This window comes from Salminus brasiliensis, chromosome 15 (genome assembly GCF_030463535.1).
Source record: "Salminus brasiliensis chromosome 15, fSalBra1.hap2, whole genome shotgun sequence".
Lineage (NCBI taxonomy): Eukaryota > Metazoa > Chordata > Actinopteri > Characiformes > Bryconidae > Salminus > Salminus brasiliensis.
The window spans coordinates 29,042,583-29,056,444 of record NC_132892.1 but is presented as its reverse complement, the minus strand read 5'-3'; the positions used below and the strand labels follow the sequence as shown (position 1 = coordinate 29,056,444).

The 13,862-nt window shown below is 39.1% G+C and overlaps 1 protein-coding gene across 1 annotated transcript; it reads right to left on the bottom strand.

Moving 5' to 3' along the window:
• Positions 1 to 269: 269 nt before the first annotated feature.
• Positions 270 to 12,393, bottom strand: rnf11a (ring finger protein 11a). Its single transcript, XM_072656839.1, has 3 exons — positions 11,966 to 12,393; positions 6,278 to 6,447; positions 270 to 5,394 (listed from the first exon to the last, which is right to left on the bottom strand). The coding sequence occupies exons 1-3, from the start codon at positions 12,062 to 12,064 to the stop codon at positions 5,223 to 5,225; spliced, it is 441 nt and encodes a 146-aa protein (XP_072512940.1). The 5' UTR covers positions 12,065 to 12,393; the 3' UTR covers positions 270 to 5,222.
• Positions 12,394 to 13,862: the final 1,469 nt, after the last annotated feature.

Below are 13,862 nucleotides of genomic sequence, written 5' to 3'. Positions count from 1 at the left end.
ATGAGTTGGGGAAGTGGGGACGAGGTGGGTGGTGATCATCCAAAACCATGACCTCAATAACAGTCTTGTCACTGATTACAATCAATTCAAATTCTCTCAGCATTGCTCTAAAATCTAGTAGAAAGCCCTTCTTCCCTGGACAATCCAGACAGTTAAACATTTTATCTTTTTTTTAATAGCCTTGATTTCAGAAGAAACAATGAATGAGATAATGAGGAGTCCCAATACTTTAGTCAATATAGTGTATGAGACACAAACACACAGACAGATTTCTGGAAGAGTTTGGCATTTATTTATTAACTTTTTTTAATATTGGTGTCTGTGATAGTCCTAAAAGTTGTGCCTTTCGTTGCACACGTCCAAAACGCAGGCAAATTTATACCCATTAACGACACTCCAATGAATGCCATCTTCGGCACTGTACATAACAGCAGCAGACTGACCACTGGTGGACGGCAGCAATCAAACCACGTCAATATTCAGATGAAAGGAAAAACACAAAGTGACGAAGGATGATGATTGTACTTCACAGGAGTTCATTGAATCACTATTTTGTCATTTTGCTTTGAGGAAAAAAAAATAGGAAAAAACACAAAGTCTGTACTCGAGCTACATCTCTAAACATACTCAACTTCATACGACTGTCAATCAAAAGTAATTTACACATCCTACAAATGATCAGGCTACGTCTAGACAGACTGAATCCACATCTGTTCGTTCCTGCTGTCTAAATGTAGCCTCATCTAAATCCAGCATTCTGATCAAATCCACACTCTTAGCAATAAAGCTGCTACACAGGGTTCTATGAGCAATGGCACAGAAGAACCACTTTCGGGTCCAGAAAGAACCATGTTTGCAAGAGATGTACGAGTGTGAAGAACCTTTCTATCAAGTGATGGTTCTTTAAAAGCTTTAACAGGTTCTTCACAGTCTTCAACCTAAAGTGGTTCACTCAAATAAACCCTTTGTGCCACCTTTATTTTCAAGAGTGCAGGCTCTGTATTCGCAAACACACAACACAAGGGGGCGCTGTTTGTGCATCAGGTTTGCAATTCTCACAACATTGCGCTACAGCAATACATGCAGGGAAAAAAAACTGACCCTAGGTCAGCACTAAGAGAGTGTTTATGAATACAGGCCTTCACATTCTCAGCTTCTGTACATTAGTGCTTAGTTCTCACAATGGTTCAGTAAGATTAACCTGATTAATTCAGCCCTATATTTAAACAACAGAACAAAGTCACAATTCTTTTGCTTTCAGCATAGATGTCTGCGACAGAAATGGGATTTGTACTTCTTTTTTGTTTTGTCATCACAGACAGAAAAGACATTACAACAAGCAGTATCAAAAACTCAATAAGGAAACTACAGCGCCGGTCAGGACGCCGGTCAGGACACCGGTCAGGCTCAAACATTACAAAAAGGAAGGAGAATTACCTTAAAGCTTCAACTGTCCACGTCTGCTTTTGGTTGGCTGAGAAAATTCGGGAAAAAAAAGGTGCACAAAGACAACCGGGTCATCATAACATGTTTCTTTTGAAGGTAAAATAACCCCACATAGGATAACAAGAACAATAGGAAAAAACATAGGAAAACAAAAATACGACACCCCAAAGTTCATTTTAACAGCGCACAAGGTCAAGGCAAAGCGGATTGGATAGAGAGACGTACAGTACGGCGTTATGTAAAGGCAAAAACACATAAGAAAACAGTTCTGCAGGAAGAAATGCTCTCATACGCTGATCTGAGATCTGTTTAAGCTGTGCTACAAAAGGTTCTTTGAGCGATTCCACAAAAAAAAAGCCAAAAACAAAAGTGTTGTTAAGAGTTGTTAAAGAGATTTTACATCGAGTGAAAAGTTCTGAAAGTCTTTAGACCCTTCGCAAGTGTGAGTTTATGTAAACATAACGCAACAACCAGCTTTATTTCCACCGATTCATCCAATATATTCACTGGTTAATCTTTCCACAACATACAGCACATCCTTAAAATGTGGGAATTTTCCAATTCACCATAAACTCTTTAAGAAATTAAGGTTCTATCAAGGGTTCTTTGAGCAAGGACACAGAAAAAGCATTCTTGTTTCCATAAACAAAACATTTTTGTAAAAGATAATGAGAGTATGAAAAACCTTCAAGTTAATAAAGAACCTTTAAATCCACTTCTTTACACCTTTAACAGGTTCTTCAAGCACATATATTTAGCAAAAATGATTTTTAAGCAGACATTTTTTTAAGAAATTGCAAAAAGAACCATTTGTGGAACCTTTATTTTTAGGAGTTTAAATGGTGCAGAAGTTACAAAACAGGTAGCCGGAAACTCCTTGCAAAAAGGCTGAAGGTTCCTCTTCACCAGTCCCTATTACAAACGTGGTTCTTTATGAAACCAAAGGGCATCAAAGAAAGATCCATTTGTAGCACCTTTATTTTTGAGAGGGTATACTCCAGTTTTCTAGACTAATCTCTTTCTGCTGCAGCTGTAGTGTACTGCATACCACAGGCAGTTTCCTGATATTCTATAATATTGTATTTATGTAGAATATTGAATATAGAGGTCAATGGGTACATTTTCATTGCAAGCTACTGATCACTTCTGCAGTTGAAGGAAATCGTAAGGCCAAAAATAGAGAGAGTTGGCACTAGTTTTTCAGAGGGACAAATCTGTGGTCATTCATTTCCAGCGCAGAGGAGTAGGAGGAGAGGTTTTGACAGGGTGTGTCATGGATACCAGGGTGGAGTTTGCTGGTATAACAGATGTTGGATTTGCTGTTTATAACCACATATTCCAAACATGTAGCCACAGAATTCACCGACTGCCCATTGACTTATTACATATATTATAAATGAGTTTTGAGCCAACAGGTGTTTAAATCTGTGCTCTTTGCACTAAAGTGCACGGAAATGTCAGAATTACTGTCTATGAAAACACATGGCTGATAGAGATTAGGTTGAAAACGCTAGAATAGATCAGCATAAAAGAGCCTTTTCCACCCCGAGAGCCCAGAAAAACAGCAGCACAGGAATCCATTTCCACAAACAGAAAAGATTAAGGACCAGACTTGTTCATGTCTGGTTCAAAGTACACATCAGTGTTCTCCAGAGAAGCACTTCTACAGCAGGGGTGAGCTAATTCCGCACAATTTAGTGTTTCTATTCAGTAACAACTCATTCGAAATCCGAATCACAGAGGCTGTGACAATGGGTCGAGTGCAGGGCTATGTAATGTATCCTACCCTAAATGGAAATCCCACCACCACCACAACATTCTGCATGATTAAATGGTTAAGATGAAAGATTATTTCAGAGAGGTCTGTGAATTTGGTGTGAATTTGAAACATTGATCATCTTCATCTACAGTGGCATCTGTCAAAGGGTGGATCTACACATCAGGCAGCGAGTGAACAGTCAGTTCTTGAAGGTGATGTTGGTGTTAAAGTCAGGACAAATGGGCGAACCTAAAAACCTGAGCCACTCTGACAAGGACCAAACTATGACGGCTAGCCGACTGGGTCAGAACATCTCCGAAACATCAGGCATCATGTCATGCAGTGGCTACCAAATGTGCTCCATGAAAGAACAACCGATAAACCGCCAGCGGGGTCAAGATTGCCCAAGGCTCACTTAAGTGATCCATGGAGGCCCCAACTCACAATTTACAGGACTTCTTAAAGAATCTGCTGCTAACACCTCTGCTAATGCCAGATACCACAGAACACCTTCAGAGGTCTTGTGGAATCCATGCCTTAAATGGTCAAAACTGGTAGTGGCTTAAGGGGGACCTACTCAATTTAGACAGATGTGTAGATAAAACATGGTGGTGGTAGGTTCAGTGGTTCAGCATAGTAAATGTAATGGATTTCCATTTCAGGTTTGCATCCCCACCACTGTAAGGAAATCAGGGTTGGTAGGTTTCACACCAAATCCGCTCTGAATGACGGCTTCAACCATTGAATAATGCAGAAATCTGAAGAAATTGGTGGATTCTATTTTTACGTCAACATCGGCCTTCGCAAAGACATCTCAGAAGGCCTGAATATGCAAATGTCCCTGTGAACAAATGACTGACCTTCTTCTGGAAGATATATTGCAATAGGCAATATATACGGTACTTTACCCACATAACCAGAATATTGACTTATTGCCTTGATTCTCATGTAAACACACCCTTTCCATTGCTAGAGTGACCATTAGATTCATTTGTTAATAGTTTATCTGGCTAAATTCATAATCTATGTTCATGGTCATCTTTAAAATAATAAACAATACAGTTCAGTCCTGGTACAAAACCCAAGAAAACAGCAAACTGTGCAGTTCTGGAGCCATCCACACCCCCACTCTTAAAAATAAAGGTGGTTCTTTGAGCGACGCCATAGAAGATCCAGTTTTGGTTCCATAAAGAACCATGTTTGCATGAGACATGCGAGTGTGAGGAACCTTAAATCAAGTAAAGGTTCTGTAGAACTTGCTCACACTCATTTTTAATACAAACATGGTTCTGCATGAAAGAACCATTTGAAGCACCTTCACTTTTAAGAGTACAGTCAAGAAATACGATGCAGCAGACCCAGCTATGTATGTATATGTAAATCGTCTCACATTTTGCATTTTGTCCCAAACTAAACAGCTCTAATTATTCTCTTCATCAAAAACCTACACCTACCTACACCCACCAAACCCCATTAAAGCCCAATTAAAAACGGACGGCTTCTTCTTCTTCTTCTTCTGTGTATTGCACATGTGGGAGACAAAAAGTGGGGTGAAAACAGTTGCCCCATCTACATTTAGTTGTAATTGTCTTAAACGAGACCTACCTTCATCTAACTATCCTTCAAACAGTTCTTCTATCTTCTTTAAAGCCACATCTGAGCTACATCAGCGTCATGCTCATGTGTCAAAATCGCCAACAGAGGGCACATTTCCCTGCATCCTACACCACACCTTCAGACGTCCAATCAAACTCAGCATCTTGTCTCTGGACTGGTCTAACCCGCACCCATAGGAAAATGGAATATACTGCAATATTTCATCCATATACTCCAAAAGACAGACCGACTACACTGGAATATATTTTCAATATATTACATTTCTGCAAGGGCACTCACACACACAAACACACACACAAACACACTGCTGCCACTCTGCAAATCCCCCCCATGTAACCACTGGCTGACTGGATTGGCATGTTGGATCAGATGGATTTCCCTGTATAGGTGGGCATAGCTCTCAGTTGGTCTCGTAGGTGGACAGCAGTGCAGCGTCCACGGGCTCCATGCAGGACGGGCAGGTGAAGGAGCGCATGAGCCACGCGTCGATGCAGTCCACGTGGTAGATGTGCATGCAGGGCAGGAACCGGATGGGGTCGCCGTACTCAAAGTCCAGCATGCAGATCACACACCTGTGAGAAGATGTGGCAAACGGTCACCAATACTGACACTAAACCTGAAAAGGTGCTCCCTGTGGTTTTTTGTGAGGGATGCCTTAGAAGAAACACCTCTGTGAAGAGGAATGGGCCTTGCTCACCAGTATCTAGGACAAATTCTAAGAAAATTCTTACAGACAGATATTGGTGAATGAGGTCCAATGTTTGTAATAGGGATGTGTGAGTGTGAAGGACCAGAATATTTGATCTAAAGGATCTTAAGCAATATAAAAGGTTCTTCACGCTCACATCTCGATTACATATATGGTTCTTCATGGAAGTAAAGGTGCTTCTTCTATGGCATCGCTCAAACACCCCTTTAAAGTGGCACAGTGTCAGAAACCTGAACATCTCATCACAGTCTGAGGCAAATTTGTGGTGATTTAGGCATGAGTTACGAACATGACAATAATGCTAATAAAAATAAGCTTCCATCATCTCTTAGCTATTATATGAGCCTCGCAGCTCCTTCCAGCTAACTTCATACCCCACATATGACTAAGCTAACTGACTACATTTCAACTAAAAAGGGGCAATCGGGTAAATTGTAAACTGCTTTGCCCTACTAATCACTTTAATTTTACCAGTTAAGCTGTGCCTTTAATCAGTGGTTCCCGACCCTGGTCCCAGAGAACCCACTGTCCTACACATTACAGTGGTTTTCTGCTCTAACACCTTACCATCAACTCAGAAGGGGCTTGTTAATGAGCTGATTAGCTGGATCAGGGGCGTTGCAGGGTAAACACTAAAATATGCAGGACAGGAGGATCTCCAGGACCAGAATTGGGAACCATTGCCTTGTATCTAATGTATCTATATATACATGGAATTTCACGTGGAAAGTCTTCTCATCACTCACTCTTTGATCTTCTTGTCGGAGGGTTCGGAGCCAGGGTCGAAGATTCCACGGGGGAGGTGTTGGATGAGGCCGATGCGCTGAGCGATCCGGACCTGCTCCTCCTCTGTCAGCTGGGTGGCCAGCCGTGGCTGACTGGGCGTTGGGTGGTAAACGGGTACCTGTACACGCTCCTGCAGAAGACACGGATACACACACTCTGGCTTTTTATCACTGTGCTGGTGCACAAACTCTAATTCCAATGTTTTTTTCAGCTGTGCCCTGAAAGAACCGGTTCTTCACACTCACACATCTCCATGCATTACAGCCATTGGTTCTTCAATGGCACCCCTCAAAGAACCACTTGAAGCTCCTTTATTTTTATAAGTGGACTGTACCGATATAACCTCAAACTACAGCTACTGTAGTTTGAGGTGTATGAGGCGGGGAAAGTCATATCTGTGTAAAATCTTGTAACGTCACTCTACCTCCTCAGTCCACATGCTTCTTTACCTTGAATGACTGTTCTGTATCTCTCAAAAGTTCAGAAATACATGTAAGGGTGTTTTGCATTAGTGGTGGCTCAAAGCACTCAGAAATTTCACTCCCCAACTGTAGGGGGAGCCCAGGAGCAAGAAGTACCAACTGTTGCATACTGCTGCTTTAATGTTTCTTTATATTCCACCAGCATACTTTGCAGCATATTCAGTTTTGAACCTATTTTATAAAGTTATCAGTTTGGAGATCTGATATTTTTATTCAAATTTCCACAATTGTCTCTATAATATTTCTGATGCACCAAAACATGGCCTGCAAAATGAACCTAGCCAGTATGACCACCATAACGATGCCTGGATATGGTACAAATTCATTACAGAATCAATGGAGTGGAAATGGAGTCTCAGAAAGTGACAGAAGAAAGCCAAAAAGGAGTAGTGCAATAGTAAATAAATACACCCTAGATATTTAAACCATGCTCTGTCTAGAGATGCACCGATCCAATATTAGGATTAGATATTGGTCCCGATTTTAACAAAACTTGCTAGATCTGGTATCGGATAATTAGGTCGATCCTTGGAACCTATCCTTTCACTTTAATTTGTTGGTGTATGACTGCACTAAATGAGCAAATAAATGTTAATAATTTGTTTTATTATATAAAGTAATGATTAAGTCAATCCTGATGCCTTACATCTCTCCCACATGGTGAGGTATACTGTTTATTAATACAGCAATGGTATCGCACTGGTATCGGGTATCGACCGATATACAAAGTTTATGTATCGCTATCGGTATTGGAACTGAAAATGCCGGATCGGCGCATCCCTGGCTCTGTCTACCTCACTTTGCACTGCAGTGTTAAGTCCTGACCGGGTGTCATAGTTGCCTGGTGATAGCAGCTAAAAAACATTTACATAAATTGGCTGGATTAAAGGTTTCTCACAGAGCATGCCCAGTTTCAGTCTTAGCAAATTCCAACCTGTGCAGAGTTGCTGGATTCAAAGGATTTACACTAAGTGGAACTGAGCAGAGAAAGTCCCCCACATGCTGAGTAAACTCACATGTTTAGAAAGTGAGGAGAGTCTTAGAATTTAGATGATTAGTAAAATTAGAGGCAGGTCACTCATCGCTGAAGTATCCAGTAGTGCAGAACTGCATGAAGAACATTTTCCAGAGCCCCGTTCAGTTCAACACATATGAAGTGATTCAGCAGGGGTTTCCTCCCCTCAGTACAGGTACACACTTGCCACTGGTTTCATGAGAACTGCACAACGGCACTATTTGAACTAATGTACCTGTCAGGATTTGAGTTGTGCAGTTTACATAAAGCCTGGGGTCAGTGTGTTTACACCCTGCAAGATTAAAAGTTTCCAAACACAAGCTAAGCCCAGAGCTGGCTGAGCTGAATTGCAATGAGCTTCTCAGGCTGTTTGAGCCATTAGGCGTGTTTCTTAGTGCTGCAGTTTGTTCTGAATACATTCCAAAGTAACAGTTTTCACAGGAAATCTGCCGTCACTGACCCGTTACCACGAAAGGGAGTTCTTGCACAGTAAAACGTGAATATTAGAGTAAATACTAATAACAGTCATGCAAAAAATGACTGTTATTGTTCCATAAAACATCTCCAATGATGGTAAATCATCATTGGTGAGCTGCTGCTGCTGCTGATGATGGAGTTGAACACATCCTCCACGCTGTGCTGGCTGGACTGGTGGGGGGGCGTCCAGGAGAAACCTGGAGGAACTGAGCTCTGTTCTTCAGACTAGCTCACCGACAAGATCTCACTACTTTCTTTCTTCAGAATGAGAAGCTCTTGTTTCTCCTGTTTACTGGATTTATGTTCAGCTGCATCTGTTCTGATGGGCTCTTACGTAAACTTTTCCAGAGGAGCTGCATGTCTGAATCAGCTGTACTGGACATTATCTGGACCTTTACCCTTCCAGCTCTCTAGTTAAAGTCTGGGTAATGTCCAGGTGCGTCCCAATTGCATCCTTCACACTAATAAAGTATAGACTAGAGCTGGGTGATATGGAACAATCTGATATCATGATATTTAAAGATATTTTTTTTATGGTATCCAATATTTTTCGCAATATTTGGTCATGTAGGCATAATGCACCAACAATGTAAAAAAAAAAAATGCTATCCAAATACCGTAATTTTTACTCAAAATATGCTGCACTCCGTTTAATTAAATAACATTTTAGCACTTTAGGCACTGATGATATTCACAATATACATATAACAGCATTTTGTCTACCACCATAAAAACATTTATCACAATGCGATATAATATTGTCAAATATTTTATATCTATATTGTCTAGTAAAGACATAGGGCTGGGTACTGTTCAGAAAATTAATCGACACCCAGAACCTCTAATCGACATAATCCTGTCCAGCCCAGATTGTTGTGGGGGAAACAACACTTTTTAATCATCACTTGGTGTCGAGGTTCTTCACCAATTTAACCAAAGGTTTTTCACATCTCCTTCATAACCCCCAAAAGTGGCTCTTCTATGGCTTTGCTCAAAGAACCCTCTGAAATATCCATCACCCTGCTTTCGAAGCAGGACACACAACGCACTCTGAATTTTCTTCCAAATATGTCATTAACGCAGGGTCATGAGATAAAGCCTACAGACAAATAGTTAGAAAAGTTGCCAAATGCAGTCGACTCCACCAACAAGGACACACAATACAATACTTCTCTCTCTCTCTCTCTCTCATATATATATATCTCACTCTTACACACACTTGTGGAATAAGAGGCCAGTGTGTTTGAGCTGTAGGAAACACAGGTTATCTGTGAAGCTCATAAAAAAAAAGTCTGAGGGGAAATGGAAATATCACTCTTTGCACTACAGGTGAGGTAATATTGATTTAAATACACCAACACAGCAGCCGAAACCACCACCAGTAGCTCTATTCACCTGCACTGTAATCCGAGTCAGGTCAAATACAGCTGCTTCTGAAGCCTACCGCACACAAAGAGCTGGCCTTCCTGAATGAAATCTGCTTTTCTGGTCACATTAATGAGTGAGGAACTGCTTCCTTGGGTGCTTGGCCTAAGCATGTTGGTCTCTTGTTTTATAGAAATGATGACATGGATTATTTATGAATCCAATGCATCACAATCACAATCTGGATAGCCAATGCCTTCCTCCAGAATGTGATATATTTACAGAAGCTGGTTAACGTAAACATTGGTGGCTTAAGCGCAGTTAATCTGTGTTGGTGTGTTTCTGTGGTTGCTGACATTCAGGACCTTCCACAGCTTTATTATGCATCCTTCTGACTGGCACAGCAGGGTCTACAGGCAGCCTGAAGAGATTTGAGAGAATAAGGAATGAAGAAACCACCTCAACTTTCACACCATGGAAGCATTTGTTGGTCACCGTTTTTTTAAAAGCACAACAGATGACTTTCACAGCTTTACTGGTCAATAATACTACGTGTATCCTTTGTTATGATGGCTCAAAACTTCCCAAAGGCAAAATGCTTTTTCCTATCATCGCCTGAGAAGCTGATCTCAATAATGTTTCACATATACATGCATATACATATACAATTTTATTTTGGACTGTAAAACTTATATTTTTGGACTGTAAAACTTGTATATATAGTTTTTTTTGGACTGTAAATTTGTACATATAGTTTTTTTGGACTGTAAAACTTGTATATATAATTTTATTTTAGACTGTAAAACTTGTATATATAGTTTTTTTTGGACTGTAAAACTTATATTTTTGGACTGTAAAACTTGTATATATTTTTTTTTTTTGGACTGTAAAACTTGTATATATAATTTTATTTTGGACTGTAAAACTTATATTTTTGGACTGTAAAACTTGTATATATTTTTTTTTTTTTGGACTGTAAAACTTGTATATATAATTTTATTTTGGACTGTAAAACTTGTATATATAATTTTATTTTGGACTGTAAAACTTATATTTTTAGACTGTAAAACTTGTATATATAATTTTTTTTGGACTGTAAAACTTGTATATATAATTTTATTTTGGACTGTAAAACTTGCTCTAGTGTTCCTCCAGGAAGTGACTTGATTTTGACATTGTTTTATTTATTTTGTTAGATTATTAATTGTTAAGTGTTGCGCTTTATTTCTTTTACTTGAATTATTTATTTATTTTGAATTATTTACTGTAAAGCTGTTAACACCAAGTTAAGTATTTGTTGTTACAGAACAGTGCCCTTAAGTGTATTCTATGTGTTTAGGACATGGTGATTTAAGAAAATATTGCAATATTAAAGTTTTTTTTTTCATTATTTATGGAGAAATTATTTTATTATTTTAAATTATTTATTTTACACACTCTTATTGGAGTAATCTAAAAATGAGTTGTTGTTAATCATCTAATCGGAAAAAACAAATTCCCTAGCGCTAGCTGAGACTGAGGTGAGGTCAGTCTGACCAAAGAGAGATTAAACCTGGGTTGTTTGTCAGGATCTGAATTTCAGAACCAGCAGAAAACTGCTTAACTAGAACTTAACTTATCTAGAACTGACGGAGACTAAGAGGAGATCTTAATCCGAATAAAAAAAGTGGTGTAAAGCCACTTCAGTCAGAGTAAATATACTATGGATGAACATCTAACAGTAAACATCTGATCAGGTTGGATTAAACGTAGCAGTCCCATTTTGTGGAGTACCAGGTGACTAAAATACAAGATATAAATGATTTAAGCTCAATTTTTATTTATTTTTTTAATTTAATTTATGGAACAATCCTTTTGTGCTCAGAGAACTTTAACATTAACGGTTAACATTAATGGGCCAAGACCCGAAGGAGGAAAGCAAAGCGTGGTTTTATCCACCTGACCATGGAAAACCATCATGAGCAGATGGCCTAGCTCAACAAATAGATGTGTGTGGACTTTATTTACAGCCAAAAAAGCTTGGGGTCCCATGTGAGTAAAAGTGCAGATCTGAGTGATCCTGAATCTGACTGCCTTCAGGAAGCATGTTCAGGTAGAGACAACAGTGGGTCAGCAATGACTGTCCCCACAGGGACACAGGAGGACAGTGGTCTTCCCTCCCTGACCATCTAAAGTTATCTTGAGGAGATGGTCTATCTGCTCAAACCGATGCTTGGAGTGTTTGTTTGTTAATTAATTAATTTTTAAACAGAAGACTAAAATAGTCTCCCTGCTGAAGAGCAGGACGTGGCTAGTGCTGCTGTATTTACCTGGTATGGTGGTGGAGGCTCCCCAGGAAGACTAGCCCCTTCAGACTCGTTCAGAAGGGACAAGTCATCGGCACCTTGGGAGGAGAGACAGTTCCCCATTTAAATTCACTTCCAAACTGAGACTTTTCCACTAAATAATTCAGGATCCACGACAGCTGGCCAAGCCAGAGTCCTCGGGTCACGCCGCTGCCGCTCTTCTCCGGAGCAGACTCCTGTTTATTCGGCCAGCGACTGAATTTCAACGTTAAAAAGCTGCTAACAAACACGTTACTATCCTTGTAATTAAGCTCCCGGAGGCTATTTTAAGCGCTGCAGATTAATATCCCAGGCCTGACATCCGCTGTCTGTGCGTTATGGCCTGGTTTTCCAGCTGGGCAATATTTTTAGGTGAGACCTCTTGACGACTCCATCTCTCCTTTCGCTGTGTTTACAAACTGCTGGAGCGGAAGTAGGGGCTCCGCGGCATTGTGGGAAATGTAGTCTACGAGCGTAAACGGCGCCGTTTAGTTTTTAAAATATTTTTTATTTGATTATTATTATTATTATTATTATTATTATTATTATTATTTGATTATTATTATTATTATTATTATTATTATTATTTAATATTTTGATCGTTATTCCGTACTATCTTAGACCGTAAACAGTCGAGTCCGGGGTTTTTAATATTTTTTTGTATTTATGGTATTATTATTATTATTATTATTATTATTATTATATTATCGTTATTCATTGTTGCTTTATTATTACTAATTTTACTGGTAAGAATTCATGGCTTCCCAAAAATTCCCCCAAAAAAGGACCAACACTTTTTCTAGACTTGATTCAATGAAAACTGCAATGGTTTAAAATGGCCAAACATGTAAATCACTCCAGTAAAGCTGATCATCTCGTTAAAACAAACCGAAACTTTACAGAAATCTGTTTCAGTTCATTAAAAAAATGTTGTTCATTTTAAATCTTCAGAAACTTTGGAATTAGGCTAAAACTGGTTGCCACATTTGAGCCCAGAAGGAAGACAAACAGTGAGTGTTTTAACGTCCCGGGCCAGCGGGGGGCAGCAGTGCGTCAGTCTGCCCTCACCGAACAGCGTGGAGCGCAGATCTGCGCCCTCTCCTGGTGGCGATCGGTACAGCGTGAACACACATGAAACACCCAAACATGTGAAAATGTGTTCATACAACATTTTCTGCCTGTTTTATTTACATTATTTAAGAAGTAATGTTCTTAATACGCTGTTACCTTTACACACATCATTCAGTGATTTTATTTGCTAAATTAAGTAAATAAACAGTAATTCTGATTTAATTAATTTCATAATTAATAAAAGTAACATGTAATTTGACCAGGGGTGCCCAGACGTTTATACCAGACTGTATAACTTCAGGCTTTAAAGGCACAGCCACTAACTAGAACAGGCTGTTAAATACAGAGACAGTTGGAAAGTTGTTCAATAATATTAATATTGATGTTTTTATCAATAATATTAATATTATTGATGTTCTTGTCACATAACGTCACTATTTGTAGTTATATGAAAAAGGTGCTAATTTAATGTTGCAATTCTTAAAAAAGCAAAGTTATTTTTCTTTAAATCTACAACACAAAAGGTGTGTTCATCCTCCACCATATTTCCCCTTAATGTAACAGGGATTAAATTTTACATACAGGGACACATAATCCTGAAAATAATAAAGGCTTTTTATTTATTTGGTGCTCTATTAGATGCAAATGGGGCGTGTGAAAATGTCCATGTACTCAATATAAATGAATATATTGTGGAATAAGAGGCCAATGAAAAACTGAATGTTTGTAAATATCATAATAACAAACACGGATAAATGAATGCATTAATAAATGAATAAATGAACAAATTAACAAATTAATGAATAAATAA